At 45.1% G+C, this 20,600-nt stretch overlaps 1 protein-coding gene across 1 annotated transcript in view; it reads left to right on the forward strand.

Moving 5' to 3' along the window:
* TRPV3 (transient receptor potential cation channel subfamily V member 3) overlaps nucleotides 1-20,600 on the forward strand; it is a 96,475-nt gene that overhangs the window by 35,738 nt on the left and 40,137 nt on the right. Inside the window, exons 4-6 of the mRNA XM_085649327.1 lie at nucleotides 8,706-8,789; nucleotides 10,534-10,688; nucleotides 11,223-11,399. Of these exons, the coding sequence (XP_085505453.1) occupies nucleotides 8,706-8,789; nucleotides 10,534-10,688; nucleotides 11,223-11,399 (416 nt within the window). The remainder of the gene's footprint in view (nucleotides 1-8,705; nucleotides 8,790-10,533; nucleotides 10,689-11,222; nucleotides 11,400-20,600) is intronic.

The following is a 20,600-nucleotide window of genomic DNA, read 5'->3' on the forward strand; positions in this document are numbered from 1 at the left end:
TGTGTAGTGAGATGAAGGTAAGTAGTACTTACCTGTCTCCACACCACCATGGCCTCACTCCATCAGGCCTCTGCCACCAGGATATTGCCATCACAACGGAAACATCTAAATTGGCACATTAGAAACCCGCCGGCATGACAGCGATAGAGTACTGTTAGTCAGCAGAGAAGACTTCCATGGTGGCATTCTCCTATCTCTTTCTGTAACATCTAAAAATGGCTGGTGACCGCCGTCAGCTCGACTACTTGGGACTGCCGCCGCCCCGGTATGGTGGTATTCCCGCCAAGGTCTAAATCAGGCCCTTACTCTTTTATGGGTGTGTGTTTATATTACATGCTCCTCCCAAATCACTCCTTATATTTCCCCTAAATCCCCACAATTTTGTAGTAATTATTCCATATGTTATCACCATTAACCTGTACCTCCGATATTCAAATTCATATACCTATGTGTTCAGAGATCTACATGACTGTGGCAGAAGGAGAGCTCCATACAGAGAAGACAAGATAGCGGGGGGTCTCTGGCCATAGGTTTGTGAATCGAATTTTGTAGTGCGTGAGTAGTATTACTTTGCATACTACTTTGCATTCTACAAAATGCAGCTTGTGACTCTGGACACAGCTTTTCAGAGCTCTGGAGTGAAATACACTTTTCATCAGGGTGACTGAAGTGATAAGGGTTTTATGGATGTTAACTATTCATTGTGTGTAAGCAAAAAAAAAGATGTCTTCAGTGAAGAAAGCCTACCTAAAATCTCAGCTCTGCTACTCTGCATGAACTGTGAGTAATTCCTTGCTGCCTTAATCTTTGTTAACACCACGTTCCACAGTATGGGACCGCAGTAGAGACCGCCCACCCCCCTTTGCCTCTAGTATATTACCAGCAGAGTTTCATTTTGCCAGGTGCAAACAGAACCCATATTGATGGCAGCCATGACTGCACCTGTGCAAAGATGCCTGCACCTTCAACCCCAGCCTTCAGCAGATACCAGCGAATAACTCTGAGAGCAGGAGTGATCTGTGGTCACTCTTTGAGAGCAAGGACTCAATGAGCTGCAGGCTTTACCAAGACAAACAAATGTATTTATTTATATTTTAACAGTTGCAATTTTATATGGCGTGAACCTGATCCTAAAGGGTATGCGACCAGTTTAAATAGGAACAGTTACTACTGCCTGCAAGCAGTTTACAAAATAACAGTTTTGTAAATCACACGGTATATCATAAATGTACACTGCTGTGGCAGTGCAAACTGATGCCTTTATAAAATCCAAGTAAGACCACTCAAGATGGAGTAGATTCCACTTTTCTGGAAGAAAGTAGTAACATTGTCAAAACGAAGGGCATCGCTGACATCAGAATCCAGTCCCCTCAGTCCTACTTCGCCAGAATTATTGCATAATATTCACTATTTCGGTAATAAAAGCTGGAGCATCAGTTTAGTAAAAATGTTTTTTAATGTATGTTGTGTGCATGGTTGCGAGTGAGAGTGTATTTGTGTGAGAGAGGGAGTGTCTATGTGTAAGCATGTGTGTATATGAGCATGTGTGTGTGAGTGAAAGTAACAGTGATAGGAGTGGCAATAAATGAGATTAAATGTCAGTAAGTGAGTATGAGTGGGTCAGGGTGAGTGAGAACGATGAGATGAGAGTAAGAGTGAGTGCAAGTCAGTGTGAGTGAGTACGTGTGAGCTAATCAGTGAAAGAATGAGTGACAATGTGTGAGTGAGTGTAAGACTGAGTGCAAGAGACTGAGAATGGATGGGTGCAAGTGAATGAGAATGATTGAGTAAGAGTGAGTAGGCGATATTGAGTGTGAGTCAGTGAATTAAATTAGCATGAGTGAGAATGTGGTATTTGGCATGCAAATCTGCTTTTGGTCTTGGTAAAATACTGGTGTGGGCATCTGGACGCAATTATTAACAGATAAGGCCCTGAAATATTAGAGATGACACTTGATCTATGGCACATTCATGCCTAAAGGCTGGAGCAGGCATACTGGAGGTCATTCTTGGTATTGGACACCCATGGTAAAATGATGTCACTAGCACGTTGGAGGAGAGTCTTGGCATAAAGGATGGCAGCTGTGGCATATAGGAGGGGAACAGCCATGACAAAATGCTGGCCCTATGATACTAGAGGTACATTTTGACATCAAGGTCATTCATGGTGGATGGATAACATTAGTAGCACAGTTTCCGGGACTAGCATATTATATGTAATTGTTGGCATAAGGGGGCACCCATAGCATATAGCCCCCATGGAAAAATGCTGGCCGGCGCACAAAGGAGGTTATCTTTGGGATATGGGAGCACTCATGGTGCATTTAGAAAATATGGGGGCAACTTCAGTGGATTGGCAGGTTTCATTGGCTTGGCACACCATGAAAGGACTTTATATATTTAACAAGTGCCCTTTCATAGTCCATGACTTTTTAGCAGATTTATGTGAAAAGTTTGCTTTAAAATTACCTATTTGACCCATTTTTCAAAATGTTCTTGTGGGGAAAACCCCCTTCCGCCTGAACCCGTTCAAAAGAGACCTGGTTCATTCAAATTGCTCAATACAGTTTAGGACCAGTATTTTATTACACCTCAACATTTTGAAAGATTTTGTCAGCACCCCAATACAGATGTATCCAAAAGAGACATTTGTGTTGTATTTATATATTAATTACACAGGTAGAATGTAACTTCAGTGATGGCAATTATTGTGATATCATCTGGGTTAAGGTTAAGTAGTATTACGTCCTGGGAAGAGTCAGGATCAAACGTCATATCATGTCACTTACTTTCATATCAGTGAGGTCAAAGGGTGTGTGATGTCACTTTCACTATTCTTGGCATTTTGGTGAATTGGCGTCCAAGCACATCTCCTTTACTAATACAAAATGCGATTGTTAAAACTTCTACAGCAAGCAATATCCATCAACAGTGAAAGGGTTAAGCATGCCTACATAGCCATATATTATTCCACACATTCCTATCCAACAATTCTACCGCATGTCTAGTGACTCTCACAACCTCAAAAACCAGGAAAAACTGTGCAAAACTCTTGCAAGATTTTCTTCCCAATTCCGTTCTGGCACAGTCTCCCACTATGAACTGTTCTTTGGTCAGTACTTTACTTTCCATTCTCTCTCTGATACCACCTCCCTTCTCCCTCTCACCTTCTGAAATGCCTCCTGATACCAGTGGTACAGGTCCAGTGCAATATGTCCACACCATCTCCAGCACTGTCCTCCTCCAATTGCAATGTCTTTGTCGATGCCCTCTTGCACTTTTCCAGCAACCCCCTTACTTTGTACTGTAGCTGTGACCTCACAGCGCTGTAAACTTCTTTTTGACAGGGTGGAAAATGCTGGGTAGAAATGAACAGTGACAACTCCGAAAACCTGTTTTACTTCGTGGTTATGCTCTGAAACCCTATCAAATATTTGTTCTGGGCACTTGCAAAATACATAGTTTACCTAAAGCTTTATCCAATTATGTCCGCTCAATTTCTGAACGATGAAAAGCTGAACACAGCAGTCACTGATAATAGTAGCCCCTTTGGATTGTGTGAATTGAAAAGGTTTTTACCGATCTTCCCTGGCACACAGAATGTGCAGCATGAATCCAAACGTTCCTCACATGCACACACACATACACAGAAAAAGTGTAGCAGCAGTGTACACTTCCGCTCACACACAGCATGTGGTTCATGTGCCACAGCCGGCCAAGCTTCAAAGAACAGTAATTGAAAAAGCATTTTACAGTGCAATCCACCCCTGCTTGTGTGTGTGTGATGGGGCATTTGAGAGTTTGGTGTGTGTCTGTGAGTAGTGTAATGGGAGTGTTTGACTCTTTGTGATGCTTTGATGTCCTGATGTGTTAGTGTGATGGGTGCATGTGAGTATCTGCATGTGTGTGTGCACCGTTGTGTAATGTGCTTGGTTGTAGATGTGTTTGGGTGATGGCATGTGATGTATGGTGTGATGTTCGTATGTTGCTGTGTTGTCAGGGTGGTGTACGCCGGTGCAAGTGATTGATGGTGTGTGTGTTGTGTGATTATGTGTGATGGTGATCGTTTGTGTGAATTTTGTGTTTGCGATCAGTCTTACAGACAGAAGAGGCAGGCACAGAGCTCCCCTGACAAATGCACCATTAAAACCACAGTCTGGCCATGGTCAGCCTTGGTTGACCATGTTTGACTCATGGCCCCCAACCGTGCATAGAGAAGCGGCGACAGCTAACGTATAAGCTTGACGTCCAGCCCCTATGTGTGATGAGTCCTCCCACTAAGGCTCCGCGTGCGGTCACATTTAGAATCCAGACTCAGTCTTTTTTTGCAAATCTATCTTCTGGCAGCATCGCTTTAAACTGGTGGTGCTCCTCTGGTTTCCATTGTTGCGAGCGACCTATGATGGGCTACGCTCAAATGAGACACAAATCTCATGGCCAGATCTGGTTCCATTCTTGAAAGCAGCTCTGTGATAAAAGGCAGTGATTGATGCCAGCAGACGAGCTAGCAGAAGAATAGGTGCCAAATGAGGACAGAGGAAGTGCAATTAAGTTGGCTGAGGAGCAACGAGCAGCAGGAGTGAGCAGGACAAAGCCAGAAACATTAGTAACCATCCTGCTGAGCCAGTCTGACCAGCAGCTTAGATGACACTGAACACACACCACTTGCAAGACTCCACCCTTCTTCACAATGTGAGTCCCATTCCAAGTGCTCAGGAACACAAGTGGGGTTGCACACACATCTGGATTTACAGGATTACTACTAGTGCCCACAATTTGTACTGATCCCTGGGATTTAGCCGGAAGAAATGTTTGCCATAAAAACATGATTTTCACATCTTCCTAAGGTAGAAAAGAAGCAGGATTACTCTGTTATTCCTCATTATGAGCTGTGGAACTCGGGATGGTGATGTAAACCCGCATCTGGGAGTAAATAAACCCTGCGGTGTCAGCATTTCCACGGGCAGTTTTACCTCCCTGGAATAATGCGCCACTCGTAATTATGTCGTATGTCCTGTCGGACCACTGTGGTCACAGCATCCCACACACTACATGTGAGAAACAGGCCAAAACGTCTCTCCCTACAGCAGCAGACCTCTCACCCGCGTACAATAAGCAGGCTTCTGCTAGCCGCTGCCACCACCTGAAGAACATCTCCATGTACCACAGCATGTGGTTACTTACTTACAGAGGATTAACGTGTACAAGAGCCCACATATAAATATATTTTGAGCATATATAGAATTGTAGATGGGTAACAGTGAATTACGGGCATGTTTTTCACTGAGGGATTCTGAGTGACATCAAATCGACAATGAGAGCGAAGCTAGAGTTGTCTGTGAAGTCAGTCAGAGCCCATGGCGAAAAACTTCCATGTAATTCACTTTTTACCCATATATAATTTTATGTTTTTTTGCGGCCCCCAAAGTCATCTGCCCCTGCTTCCAACTGCTGCACAGTGACAGAGGATAAACAGGGAGCCATACATATTATTCTATAACGTATCCCTGTCCCATCCTGGGCCAACTCCCATCACAGCCCCTGCCTTCCTCCCACTCACGCCGCTGTGCTTTCTGCTTTCATTCAAAGCAGACGAGCAGAGCTGTGCTGACAGGCTCCCAGAGATCCTTGTCTGCCTGGCCTGGAAGGTCTTTACGACACAGCAACGTCATAGCAATGCGTTATGCCATATAGAAACTGAAATAAATGATAGAGGCTCTGTTCTGAGAGCCACACATACCAACATAATTAATGAGAAGAAGAATCGAAACAACTATATCTTATAGGAAAATGCTAGGACATATTTATTTATTTATATAGGTTTTATATAGCGCTAGCTAGACCCGTAGGTGTCAGAGCTCTTTACATGAGCGTGATAGAATACAGCAATGCAGACATGCAATGAACATGTTTGACGTTCTCCATGTAGTGTGCCTTGCGTAGTTTAGGCAGTTTGCCACAGCACAAACGAAGCATATTTTCAAGTGATTAACCAGTGCATCGTGTTATAAGAGGTGCATAGTGATTCTCTGTGTCATTACCTAGTCCAGTAACACAAAGCTGTCTGTGACGGGGGAACAGCCCTACTGCAGCAGCTCATCTGAAGTGACGTAGCACACAAAGCATGTATCTTCCTGTTTATCAGGTGTGGCCAGCTAGACTCACCCACAGCAGCTGGCTCTACGGAGTCTGTGGAACGTACCATAGGCCGGTCTTAGAACAGTGACTGGGCAAAAACATTACTTTACGGATTACACACTCTAAACTTTGGTTGTTACTTGCAAACGTCTTTGTGTGAGGTGGAAGAAGTGTGGGGAGTTTGGGTGTAGGGGAGGGTAGGAGATGCTAAGTTCTTCCAGGACCCCTTCACGAAAAAAAGAGGGGTAGAGGCAAGACTTTTCTGGTTCTTATGTTTCAACACCCTGGAAAACTGGACTCGGGAACAGCAGCTCAGTCAGAATATGGCATAGTGGACGTGCACAGGAGTCCATTTAACTCATACTCAGGGCGTGACTCTGATGCTAGGCAGATACATGCAGCTCAGGTTCAGTTTTGAGCAGAGACACACTTACGAAAGTGACATTACAGTGAAATGTCCCTTCACATGGAAGCTTGCAGGAGACTTTAGGCTTCTGTATCAAGAGGTCTTAGCAGTCTGCTTCCACATTGTAACTTGAGTTCCTTAAAGATGCAGGAGGCTGGAGACAAAGTGCACAGTAGTTGACATGACAACATTGAAATAATGTCCGCCATGAGATCCAAGTCTGAGGAGTGGGGCTGGGCCTCCAAGAGGGGGAGGCCGTGGAAAGGGTAAGGCTTTGGAGCACCAGCAGCACTGCCTGGAACGCGCCTGCTTGTCCTGGGGAAGTTACCAAACCTGCAATGGATGCGACAGAGCAGAGACTCTGCTACAAATGACCTGAAAATCAACATTGGGTGACCATTTACAGCTCATCTGGTGCTCATCGGTGGCCGTGGGAAGAGTGTAAAAACCATGTGACACTCGCCGGTCGATGTTTGTTGGCAGCTGCAGTGGTAGCTTAGGGCCACTGCTCACCTTCGGGCCAGATTCACACCTCTTTTATCTATGACAGGTGCAACTTCTGGAGAGTTAGAGGTAAGTCATACAAAGTCATGAAAAGAGCTTTGTGGATCAGGCTATTAAAGACCCTCATCTAACGCCCAGATTTGCTACTGAAATGGGATCATTCTTCCCTGCTACCCCTTACACCAAACAAGGGAACAGCCTCCAGGAGCAGGCGAGAAGACCAGACCTCTCTGCAAGTCATTACCACTCAGAACTAACGATCCAATGGGCCAATCTCATTGTGTTTCATTGGTTCCTGGGCGCCCTCAAAGAGCCAATGGAAATGCTTACTTGATAAATTATGACTGCATCAACCAGGCCCCTTTGCACCGTTGCTTTGATCTCCTTTTTAGGTCTCGCCTGACCCAGCGCATGCGCTGGTCTGGCGAGACTTATTGAGAGGGCTCCAAAAAGTGCTACCAGACCAGCCTAGAGCTACAGTGCATGTGCGCGGGCGCGCGCGCCGCGCTTTACCGCAATTACTTTCACTTTCGCAGCCACACGACCGCTTTGCATAGCCAATAGGTCTCGGTTTTAGGACCTTATAAGTATTTAGTTATGCAACTGTTGCATGGCTAAACACTTATAAAGGTCCCAAAGGCGAGACCTATTGGCAATGCCAATGCTTGTTCATTCTCTCATTTGGTTAGAATGCAGTCATTCCCTCTGTTAACCATGGCATCACTTGTCTTCCTAAATATGTGGAGGACATATCTTAATAATCATGTTGCACTAGGTCTAAATTCTGAATTGTTGAAACTTATTAGCAACCGTGGCGGAGCCACATTGTCACACAAATAATGCCATCAATGATGCTGGATACGATATGTACCAGGCTCATTGGACATATATTCTGCCATCGTGGGGTTGTGTAGATGCCACCAGAAGATGAAAGTGTGGAAGCTTCTGTAGAAATGAGAGACAGTAAGAGGCTGATCCTTGACTGCAGCGACAGCAGTAAAAGCATGGGAATGTCTAGAAGCAGGGTGGCAGGACCTATCACGGAAGGCCTGAAGGCTATATACTCGATGCGATAAATCTGAAAGCTAGCCATTCATCAATAAAGACTAGGGGCCATATTATCAAGAACAGGCGATAACATTATCGCCGCTTTAGTGGCAGGAGCGGCGATAAGGGGCTTGATAATATGCCCTAGAGAATTCCAGTAGAAGCCCAGGGTTGATGTCCTTCGCACCAGAACCTGGGTTTCTATTGGAATTCTCAAGGGCATATTGTCAAACCCCTTTTCCCCATTTTAGCGCCAGTTTCCTGCCACTAAAGCGGCGATAATGTTATCGCCGTTCTTGATAATATGGCCCTGGAGGTCATCTGCGTCATTATCTCGAATTTGTCTAGAATGAGCGGCCATCTCAAGGGCATCATGCTTTGGCAAGAAAATGCAAGTGCCACGAATACCAGTCAAATCGCTGACCATTATTCGACCGGACATGTCTTACATAACAATTCAATTAATAACATAAGTATTTTACAAGGTTTAATGAGTTTCGCTGCTCTCCACAGTGCCTCAGTGGTGTTTATCGCAATGTTTTCTGCCTGCATATATTTTTGTACTTTGTGTTTCCCAAAACTAATATAGTCTTGCTCTGATTGTACACAGTGTATCTGGCCAGGGTGAAGACCTGGATTCCCCACAGACGCCTCAAACTACTACACCTCCCTCTTTAACCTCCGTCAGCAGCCTGTAAGTATTTCTGGGCGCGACAGCGTTTTAAGAGGAAATTCATGTTGTTAGGATGTAGAAGGATAAAGCGAATTATCCTTTTGATTCAGATATTCTCGATCATGGCGGGTCGGTTATCCTCACAATTCAGCACTGACTTCATCTTTGTTTCTTATTTTCACAAATTAATGTAACTTATTCAATGTTTGAACCTACGAATAAACTTTATATAGTCAAGTTAGCAAGAAAATTTAGACTGTGCTTTCCCACAATAGTAAAATTGTGGAAAACACATCAGAATGATCTAAATGTATTTTTTATCCTCTAGTTTAAATTTTTCGAGAACGTGCGAATGGAGCGTTAATGTCTAAACAGATGGACAGTTACATAAAAAAAATCACAAATACAATAAAGCATAAGAAATCCAGATTTTCATTGACAACTGTCCTTTCTTACATGTTTCAGCCCAGTGTTTGCGAATAGCATCCATAAAGGCGTGGTACCATACTCAAATTAGAACATTGTCATTTAAAGAGCAGATATTTTATAGAAACATCTTGGATGGAAGAAGATACCTACTGCGTAAAACACTTTTGTGAAGCAATGCACGTTCACTGTCCGTGCTGCTTATTTGAACATATCAACGTCACTTCCTGATCGTCTGTGGCTGTCCCACAACTCGCACCTATTTATGATGCAGTGAAATTCTTGCACAATTGGGAAAGTTGCTTGAGCCAAGAGACCTCTTCCGAACCAGCGCCCTGCTTCAAAAACCTCTGGACCCTTATTAAACACTGTGTAATTTTAGCTGTGAGAATGGAGAAGCATCATTCTGCTTATCCAATAGGAACTGCATGGAGATAATATTCAAAGAACTGCAACTCCAGTTTTGTAGCCCAGTAGTCTAGAGCAGGGAGCTCTAAGAAGTCGCTGGGAGTTCTATACTCTGGACCTGGGCGACAAGTGGGCGCCCCGCCCCCAGTACAATCAAATTCCTAGACAAGACCTTTAGTACAAGTCTTCACTCATCCCTTTATCACAGGCACTAATGCCTCTGTTCCACACAGTGTCCTGATGATGACTTTGTAAGTGACTGAAAAGGGTCAAAACGTCGATAGTTCCACAACTCTACTAGGTCTCATCCTGATCTCCAAGAGACTGCTCTATGTGCCTATATGTAATGGCCCAGTATTTCTACGCTGGCCCTAGTCGATTGCATTGTATACCTGCCCGTACTACTTACGCCACTGTTTATCACCGGGTGATTACAGTGGACAGTGAGCACAATATTACAATATTTTGCAATAGATATGTGTGAATTGGCTATCTCTCTCTTTTTCATGGCATTCACTGCATTAGTGAGTTGTTTACCATCATTGTTTTAACAGTATCCTAAGTGAGTTCTTAGTGAACCATTGTTCTTCAGGCAATAAGTCTGATGTGTGGGTTTAAGCCTATCATGTGAAGAAGTAGACCTGAAGGAGTGATAAAATTCCCCCAAATGGGCTTTTAAAAAGTGAAAAGATACTGGCTAAAAGACCCATTTTCCAGGGCTGCATTTTAAAAGTGCGCCTTTAATCAGGACAGTATCATACGGTACAGATCTTTAGCAAGTCATTCTAGCAGTGAATAATAAAAGAGGGGACAAACTAAATCCTGTCTTACAGGACCACAGCCCAATGTTTTCTGAAAAAGACTGAAATCAATATACTCCTGTAAATGTTAAAGTAATTAGTGAAAAATAATTATTTTTGTCTTGCCATAGCTGGCGTGCAGTGCAGGTAGTCCCAAAGATGCTCCGGAAAAAGTTGAAGTCGTCAATGTTCAGAGCCGCAGCAGAGGGGAATGCACAGGAGCTCAGCCGCCTGCTTGAGGAGGCCAAGACGTCCGCGGAGGACTTCCCGGAGCAGTCTGTGAGAGGTAAGCTGTATTCCAGACTAGGGGCTTTAGTCATGATAGAGATCTCATGTTTTACAATAAATTATAATCCCCAAGACTACATGTGCTAAAACACACATTTCTGAAATAACCTGAAAATACCCGCCATCTCAGATAAACGCATACCATCATTTGCGGGACAGAGGGTGATACCAGAATGCTCATTACACCAAAGCAATAGGTCGCTTTCTCCTTATCTCAGCTAGGCAGCGGCAGCTCCTCCGCTATGGCGGAGGAGCGTCGCCCCACTGCTTTCTCACAGTGCGAGAAGCAAAAACATAAAACGGTAATAACTTTTAGTTATTACCATTTTATTTTACCTTTGTGGGCGGGCAGGAGGGCTGGGCTGCTCTGCTTACAGAGCAGGGCAGGGGGGTACTGCTTTTCCCACTCCTAAGTGTGCAATGACTGTTTGGTCAGCCCTCTCTATGTAGCATAGCAATCAAACAAAAAAGACTATGTAATGCCCTTGCATACAAAAATAAAAGATTAACCTTTCCTACATTTCATCTACAGATTTTCTCATGAGTACGCTAACCTCCACTGATACTGGGAAAACCTGCCTAATGAAGGCGTTATTAAACGTCAACGACAACACTGAAGAAACAGTGAAATGTCTGCTGTCCTTTGCAGAAGAAAACGGCTTCTTAAAGAGACTTGTGAATGCGGAATATACAGAGGAAGCTTACAAAGGTAATCACATACAACTTTTATATAGCTACCAGTGGCTTGGTATGCCACATTCGCAATATTATGGTTAGAACTAATTTTTGATATTATATTTCATGATTTTTATGTACACAAATGATTTTGTGTATATATGTATCAGTTTATAATTGTATGTATTAAATATGTAGTTCAGTGCTTAGTAGTAGTTTGTGTAATATAAGCATAGCGCTATATAAAATATAAATAAAAAAGACAACCAATTAGCATAAAATTTATAGAAAGGAGCATCTTTTGGAGAATTTTGTGCAGATTTATCAATGGTACCAAAGTTGTTATTTCTGACTGTGATAAATGAGGTACAATGGTATGACTTAGTCAGACTTTAAATAGGAAATGCTGTTTTGTATTTTATTATCAGTGTTTGACCCAGTCAACACATCAGCAGGACAATTGCCTTATGCCAGGTTTCTGTTATGGTCACATGAAGCAACGCCAAAAACATATGAGCCTGGGGGCGTGACTTGGGCATGAAGCATGATGGCTGCGTGATTGAAGAGCTCCGCTGTGGCCTAAAATATATCCTGTTATAACGGCCTACTGTTGGAACCGGAGGTGACCACCAGATGGCGCTGAGAAAGATCGCTGCTGGGGAGTCAGCGGGTAGGCGACAGAGCAGTGAGCAGAGATGTGCCGTCCAATAAACGGAGAAGGCCTGGAAGCCGCGGACTGGCGGTGACGTAGAGCATGGAGGAGGCTGTCGGAGGCCTGCGGCTGCCTGCTGGAGTGTCGGACCACGCTGTGCAGAGGAGAAACAACTGTGGTGTGCTGGGGCACCACTTTTGCTGCCTACCTGACCGGGAGGGCCTGAGTAGTGTGCTGGGGGCTGGTCCTGGAGCCCGGTGAGTGGTAGAGACACACTCTGATGCGGACTGCCTGGAGACTGCGGCCTGGTGGTGATGCAATGCCCGGGGAGGGCTGCCTGGGACCCGCAGCAACCCACTGGAGGGCCGGACCGCACTGTAAGAAGAAAGGAAAGCTGCGGTGTTCTGAAGCACCAATTTTGCTGTCCCTGATCGGGACTGCCTGGGTGGAGCGCTGGGGGCTGGTCTGAGCGCCTGATGAGCGGCGACCCTGGCCCCATCCAGCAACGGCGGCTTGTAAGTTAGGCCTGCAGTTTTGAGATTGCCCAGATGGTCTCTGGAGGACCTGGGGATTTAGGCTCCCAGGGGGCAGGAAGCTTTGAACATTTGCACAGGAGTCGCAGGAGCTACTCACGCGGCAGCGAGCCAACAACGCGCAGTGATTTTGGGGGGGAAGCACCAGGTGGAGCAGTGTTGAGGTACATGACACACTTATTACGCCCCGGGGAGAGTGGCTCTGGCTGCTGGATGCAGCAGTGGTGAAGGCCCGGACGGGACACAAACCTTGAGTGAGTGCCTTGTTGCTGAGCGCAAAGTGGCGTTGAAGCGTAGAACACGGAAAACACATTAGAACATTGGGAGGCTGCTGAGGGGCTTGGCAGGAGGCCAAGCCCCTGAGCAGCAATGATAACATCTGAATAGGGCAATACAAACCTTGACCGGGGACAGTTGCCAGACGAGGCCACCGTGACATGACTTGGTGGTGGCCCTTGCAAACTGAAGTGGGACCTGGTGCCACTACCTGACACGGAGCGTTGTGAGACTGACTTTTTCCCTCCGGATTTTGGATACTCTTCCACGATTGCCAAACCGCAGCAGAAACAAGGAGATGTACCCACTGAGAAGGGGGAAGCCCACCCCCCCACCCAAATCTCTTGGAACCGAGGAGCCAGAGCAAACGGATCGGGCCCTTCACAAGCACCTTGATAAAATACTAGCAGCAATCGCGGACACGAAAACAGCGCTGCAGCAAGATATTGGGGTGGTGTCTGTTGGCCTTGGCCTCCTGCAGGTGGAGCACCACAAGCTAGTGAACAGGATGAAAACAGTTGAACAGACAATCGAAACGATAAAACCAGATCACACAACCATGTCCAACAAGCTGGAAAATCTGACCGCTAGAGTGGATATCTTGGAAAGAATAGTACAAGACGCTGAAGGGCGTAACAGATGCAACAATATGCGCCTAGTGAAATTGCCGGAAACCAAAGAAAGTCCCGATATGGTGGCTTATCTGGAGGAATGGTTGAGAAAAACGGTGTCACCGGGCATTCTAACTCCTTTCTTTGCTCTAGAAAGAGTACATAGAGTTCCTTCACGCCCATCGGCTCCGGAGCGGCCACCTCGGTCGGTAGTGGCACGCTTATTACACTACAAAGATCATGACATCTTGATGCAACAGGTCCAAGCCAATGGACCTTATCCCGTGGACAATTTCACGGTGTTAATTTTCCCCGACTTCACTGCTGTAGTGCGAGCCCAATGCACTTGTTTCTTCTTTGGAGGCTAAGAAAGCACTGCGAGCAGAGGGAATCAGATACTCCTTGATGTTTCCAGCAAACTTACGGATCACGCTTGATGACACCACACATTTTTATGATTCGCCGGAAGAGGTCTGGACGTGGTTGGAAACCTACAGAAAAAATTGATCTACAGTGCAGGTGAGGCCCCACATCTCAAAACCACCCAAACCACAGCAAAAACGACTATGACGCTCGTCCAGACGGATACAGTTACAGAAGCCATCCGCATCACAGACTGCACGAGAAAGGAAGGCGTGGCTGCAGACTGTGGCCGAAGTACTGACAAAAACGACAGAGAAGGGTGGATCCGGGAAAACCTTGGAACGCAGCACGGAGGAATCCGAATCAGGGACATCGGCCAGAAGTGAAGTAGATCTACCAGATGTGACCCCACAGACAGCTAATAACATAATTTAGATTAGCTACAGTGACTCAGACAAAGGAACATACGAGTACAAAGCGAGAGAGGCGCCGGGATTACAGATGGCAGGAGGGATCTATATCCCTGCCAGAAAATGTTGAGGCCTAGGAAGACAAAGCAAGTGGTGTTCAATACCTCACACAACCCCACCAAGATAATCCCTGCTAGGTGGACACCGTGGACAATCTTTCACTAATGGTTTTTCCTTTTTTCAGGTTTGGGCGGGCAGCCGATGCAAAGCTGCCCTGGGTAGAGGGAGTTACTTGTTGGGAAAATGTGGCAGTCTCTAGGAGGTTGTTGCTCTCACATATAGAAGTGCCAACAGGTGGTGGGGGGAAGAAAAGACGGGGGCTATGATGGGTAGAAATGTTTTATGACATGCCGCTAGTGCACCAAGAAGTTCAAATGATCTCTTGGGATGTACTAGGAATGGGGTCTATGTCTAAACGGCACAAAATTCACAGTTACCTCTCACGCCGAGGTGTGCAAGTGGCGATGTTGCAAGAAATGCATCTTATACTAAAAGAAAGTGCCAGACTCCGGTGTAGGCGGCGCGGTCAGTTATACGCCACCACATGTTCTGCATTTCAAGGGGCACACTAGTATGGATAAGAGCAGGTACTCCCTTCGATGTGAGTAAGGTCCACACAGACCCGGAAGGCAGATATGTCCTGATACAAGGTAGGATCTTGGGTAAGGTGTTCCTTCTGTGAAGCACCACATTCTGAACAGGTCCAATTCTTCTACCAATTGTCGACACAGCTTTCTACTTTTGCCACCTCCCACACCTTGCTTGGAGGAGATTTTAATTGTGTAGCCAACATCACATTAGACACTTCAACACCTCCGGTGAATGACACCCCAGTAGCCAAGGTGACCAAGTTGTTTCAGGAGGGTTTGGAGGGATGGGACATGGGAGATATCTGGAGATGACAGCATGGAAATACATGGGATCACTCATACAATTTCCACTTGTACGAATTACATACTAGACTAGACATGTTCGTGTCCTCATGTGGACTGGGCCAGTCTATTACACACACGGAATACTTGGGGCGCACTATATTGGGCCATAACTCACTGATACTGCACATCCGTCCTATACCTGAGCCTACATTAACCCCTACATGGAGACTAGATCCTACACTCCTAGAGGACACTCTGTTTTGCACTCTGTCATCAGGGGGCTGTCACAGAATACTCTCAGTTTAACCATGGCGTAGTTCGATCTAGGGCAACCGAATGGGAAGCCTTCAAAGTGGTGTTGAGAGGGAAATGCATGGGACACAGTGTTGGAATGAGGGAGGCAATATTGGAGGAACTCACCAACCTAGAATCCCAACTGCACGAGGTGGAGGCTTACCTGAATAAAGAAGCCAAGGCTCATGAGAAGCTACATGGCCTGGAGCAAAACTGTGACGAAGTGCTAGAAAAACTGAAATGCTTTGATATGCGGGAATATCAGATGCGAGGACATATAAAGGGAGGTAGAGCAGGTGGATTAATATGACCTGAATATGGGAGAACTCCCATCTCCCAGATACAATTGTCAGAGGATGTGATTACGCACCACCCTAAAGAAATAAACAAATAATTTCGATCTTATTAAATCAAACTATATTCTGAGCGAAAGGCGAGAATCCATAAAGACTTATTTAACACCTTTGCCCATACCAATCCTATCTCCTGACGAATGCAAGTTGCTTGGGGGACCGGTAACTGCGATGGAAATCATGGCAGCGTTTAACACGGATGGTCAGACAATGGAGACAATCATTTAGTTTTTAGGAAATCACTTAAAACCACTTTGTTCTGCTTTTAATAAAAATCAAATTAATCCCACAGCCTTCGCTGTACAGCTGATATGCCTCCACAAAAGCGCAGAGATACCCCTCGGAGTCGAATCTGGCGCTATATCAACCCTTAAATAAATAAATAAATAAATATGCTGCTTACGCCCAGATTTTAGCACCAAAGTTAAAGGAACTATACACAGAAGCCTGGGGCAAAGGGGAACTGCCCTCCTCAACCAGAGATGCGCTGAATGTGCCGCTCCCCAAGACTAAAAAAACGCACCCACAAGTGACTGACTTTTGCTCCCTCTCGATGCTCTATGTTGATTTTAAAATTTTGAGCAAAGTACTAGCGACGCGGCTTTTGCCCTATATGACCAGCCTAATACATATAGACCAAAACAGAATCCTGACCAGGACCAGTATCCTGATGCAATCATACTATCTATAGACCTGTAGAAGGCATTCGACTCGATACGATGGGATTTCCTAGAAGACACAATGGAAAGAATGGGATTAGGGGAGGACTGGATCAGGGGGGTGAAAATACTATACAAGCATCCAACCGCACGAGTTAGGACAAATGGGGTAATCTCGGAATCATATAACATATACAGAGGCACAAGGCAGGGGTGTCCATTTTCCCTGTTATTATTCGCTATAGCAATAGAACCACTAGCGACAGCATTTCTGCAACAAGAATGCCTTATTGCCATCCGGTTGGGACAGAGACCCCATGGGATTTATCTCTACGTGGATGATTTGTTGCTGTATTTAAGAGACGGGGTTACAGGCACACAACGGGCCCTGGCCATGTTAGAAGAATATGCAGACCTAGCAGGATTTAAGATTAATAAATCCAAGACCTATGCCTTCCTGCTTCTTGAAGGCCATGTACAACCTAGGAATTTCCCATAGGGCCTGACATGGTCCTCCCGCTCCTTCAAATATCTGGGAATCCAAATTTTCCATACGGTAGAGGATTTGCAAGAGGGCAACTTGATCCCTAAAATAGTCTATACCGTCTTAAACTGTTCCAGATGGCATGCATAGCATTCTCAAAAATGATCATGTTGCCCAGATTGCTGTATCATTTTAGGAACCTCCCAGTGGTGATCCTCCCACGATAGTTCTCGGATCTGAACCAGCTACTTCGGGAAATGAATTGGGATTGGGGGGTGGAATAAAGTTGCACTGGAGATAGTGCAAAGGGCACCTGAAGAAGGAGGGCCAGGTGTCCCAGACTTTGAACTATACTCTCTGGCAGCCCTGATCCATCGGTTGGCTCAGTGAATAGATGGGCAGAACTTGGAGCTCCTAGATGAGATGAATGGGAGAAAAAATTCAGAATGGTTGATAGCCAAGCTACTACACCAGAAAGTGTGCCTCCCAAATCCCAATACACTTTTGAAGACAGCACTATATTGCTGGAGGAGATGCCTTTGGCACACAGGAGACACCCATCCATACACATCCGAAATACCGCTAATAGGAATTCCTAATGGGAATCCATTGGCTCCATACCCAAGACTTCATTTGATTGACTGGACAAGGGCTTGGATCGCATCAATGAGAGTCTGCTTCCACCTGGGAGTCCTGATACCCACAGATGATTTAATGTCCCAAAACGGCTTACCCCATGGGCAATTCTTGACTTACCATTCACTGACACAAACAGTCCGAGATATGTGGCAGGGTGGCTCCACGGACACCAACACACACAGAGTGCTCCAAGTGCTGCTGACCCTTGGGGCAGCTAGTCACCGGATAAAATGGTTATATAGAGCACTCCTGGAATTGGTAAAAAAAGCTTGACCAGACCAGAGGGAAATGGGAGGAGATTATAGGGAAAACACTAACAGATAAAGAATGGTCACAAGCGTTGATGTGCTCAAAACAAGTGTCAAGAAACTCAAATTTTAAAACAATCCAAATCAATTATATACATATGGTGTATCTCATGCCCCATAGACTGAATGCCATGAGAGGAGACACTGATCAATCCTGCGCTGGATGTGGACTAAAAGGTACTGGCTTTGTACATATGACCTGGGACTTTACATATTTAGTAGAATTCTGGGAGAAAGTCCTGACTGAGATTGGTAAAACTTTGGCCAGATCTCTTCCAAACACACCCGGAATCTGTTTGATAGGCCTATTCCCGAGACCGAAGGCCAAAAAAATAGGAAACAGATTGGTAGATCTGGCACTTGTATTGGCACAAAAACAGATAGCCCAACATTGGAAGGCACACAACGCACCCTCAATAAAGGCATGGGAAAGAAACTTAAATGCCTGGTCTAAAGCTGAACTGAGGGCCCTACAGAAAGATGATGCACGGGGAATTCGTAAACGTCCCATGGCGGAGTTATGGGCAGAGGTGCTGCGGGACTGGGAGACTAGAAATATGACAGACTCAGAGGGAGGGGGCGCAGATACAGGAGAACCAGGAGAAGACATTGCCAGCACAAGAGTTCTAGACACCCCTTAACTGAGTATACAAACAGATGTGATATCCTGACTTATACTCCCCCCACCCAGACGAGAAGCATGCGAGAACCTATACTACCTTTAAAAGAAATGCTAGAGACAGGTCACAATAAAGTTTATTATAGATTGTTAAGCGTTAATAGAATAGAATGAGTTGATATTATAGACTTGGCTAAGTGTGGAAGTAACTCCCTTGAGTACACATGTACTGTGGTACAGAATTCCGAAGAAAAAAACATAAGACTAACCGTTAATAAGATTGTACATTAATGTGCAATTTCTGCAATCTCTATTTTATTTACGATTTGTAGCATCCAGACTTGTATGGGTTAGCAAGTATAGTGAAAAAATATGACTAAATGTACATGTACCAAATGTATACATTGATTTAAAATGGCAATAAAAATATATTTACAAATAAAAAACATATGAGCCTGAGTTTAGGAGTCCATAGTAGGGGGGCCTCTCCGAACAGCAAAAATCTCTGTCTTCCCAACATTACATTGGAGGAAGTTGCTCATCATCCAGTTTGAAATAGTTCTCATGCCAGAGGAGAAGGCGACTGTACCGATGGAGTAAATTTATCAAAGGGAAAAAGCAGCTGTGTATCGTCGGCGTAAGAGATGGGAATGAACCCACACGCCCTAAGGAGGTTGGCCAAGGGAGCCACAAATCTTTCCATAGGACTGACATTTATACACCAAGCTTCCCCGTTGGTCATCACCACAAAGGGTTGGAAAGCTCATTTGCAGGACCTGCAAGTCAGCACCAAATGGGAGCCATCTCAGCTCCTTCTTCACATCAACCTGCTAGAACTCAAGGTAGTACATCTAGCCTTACAAGCCTTCCTGCCCAGAATACGGAAATATGCAGTGATCATCCGCACAGACAACATCACAACCATTAACTATATCAACAAACAAGGTGGCACAAGGTCCCATGCACTGTACCAAGAGGCACAAAGAATTTGAGAGTGGTGGATCTGTCACCAGGTGAATCTGAAGTCAGAACGTGCTGAGTAAGCAAAATGTCATAGCAGACACTCTAAGCAGGATGAAAAGTATGAAAAGTACTTGACAGGAATGGGAGATAAATCAGGATGTCCTGGAGGAAATTTTCTATCAATGGGGAAGACCGAATCTGGACCTGTTCGCAACATCCCAGAACCAGAAATGCTGATTCTATGCAAGCTGGCATCCACAACCAGGGTCATGACTCATGGGGGAATGTGTTTTCGATCGCATGGTTCAGAATGTTTTCCTATATTTTTCCTCAGACTCCACTCGAATCAAGGGTTGTCATGAAGATGAAGGCAGAGCCTTGTAGGATCATTTTCCTCGCTCTGAGGTGGCCACGTTAGCATTGGTTCACGCAGTTACTTCTTCTCTCAGGGAGACTGCACATTCAACTGCAACAACTTCAGCCTCTACTGACAATGATCCAGGGCCAAGTACTTCACCCAGATCCCAAATCCTTACACTTGTCAGTCTGGCTCCTGAATTCAGTGAATTTACCATCTGAACATCCCAGGAATATACAGGGATATTTTAGCCAGAGCTCATGCAGATAGTACAAACAGATACTTGCAGTCTTAAATGGAAGCAGTTTTGCATTTGGTGTCAGTGGTCCAGCGTGCATGCAGTGTCCTCTTCACCAGGATAAATCCTCCCTTATTTACTACATCTAGAATGATCAGGTTTTGCCCATGCTGCCACTAATGTTGACCTGGCGACCATGTCCCCCTTTAGACGATCCGCGGCATCACCATTGTTGTGGTCTAGCAGATTTGTCATGTAATTTCTCAAAGGTCTTTGTAGGGTTGCCCCACCAGTGAGGAATCCTCCCCCACTCTGAAAGCTAAACACTGTGCTTTCTCAACCAATGAAAGGCCAATTTGAGCATATCCACAAAGGAGATATTACATTTCTGTCTTGGAAAGTGGCTTTCCTCTTGGCACTAACATCAGCAAGACGCAATGGTGAGATACAGACTTTCACCATTTAAGAACCTTTCTGACAACGATTGAGTGATCTTGAGAATGAATCCAAAATTCATTCCAAAAGTTCCATCAGACTTTA

Source organism: Triturus cristatus, chromosome 3_2 (genome assembly GCF_964204655.1).
Source record: "Triturus cristatus chromosome 3_2, aTriCri1.1, whole genome shotgun sequence".
Lineage (NCBI taxonomy): Eukaryota > Metazoa > Chordata > Amphibia > Caudata > Salamandridae > Triturus > Triturus cristatus.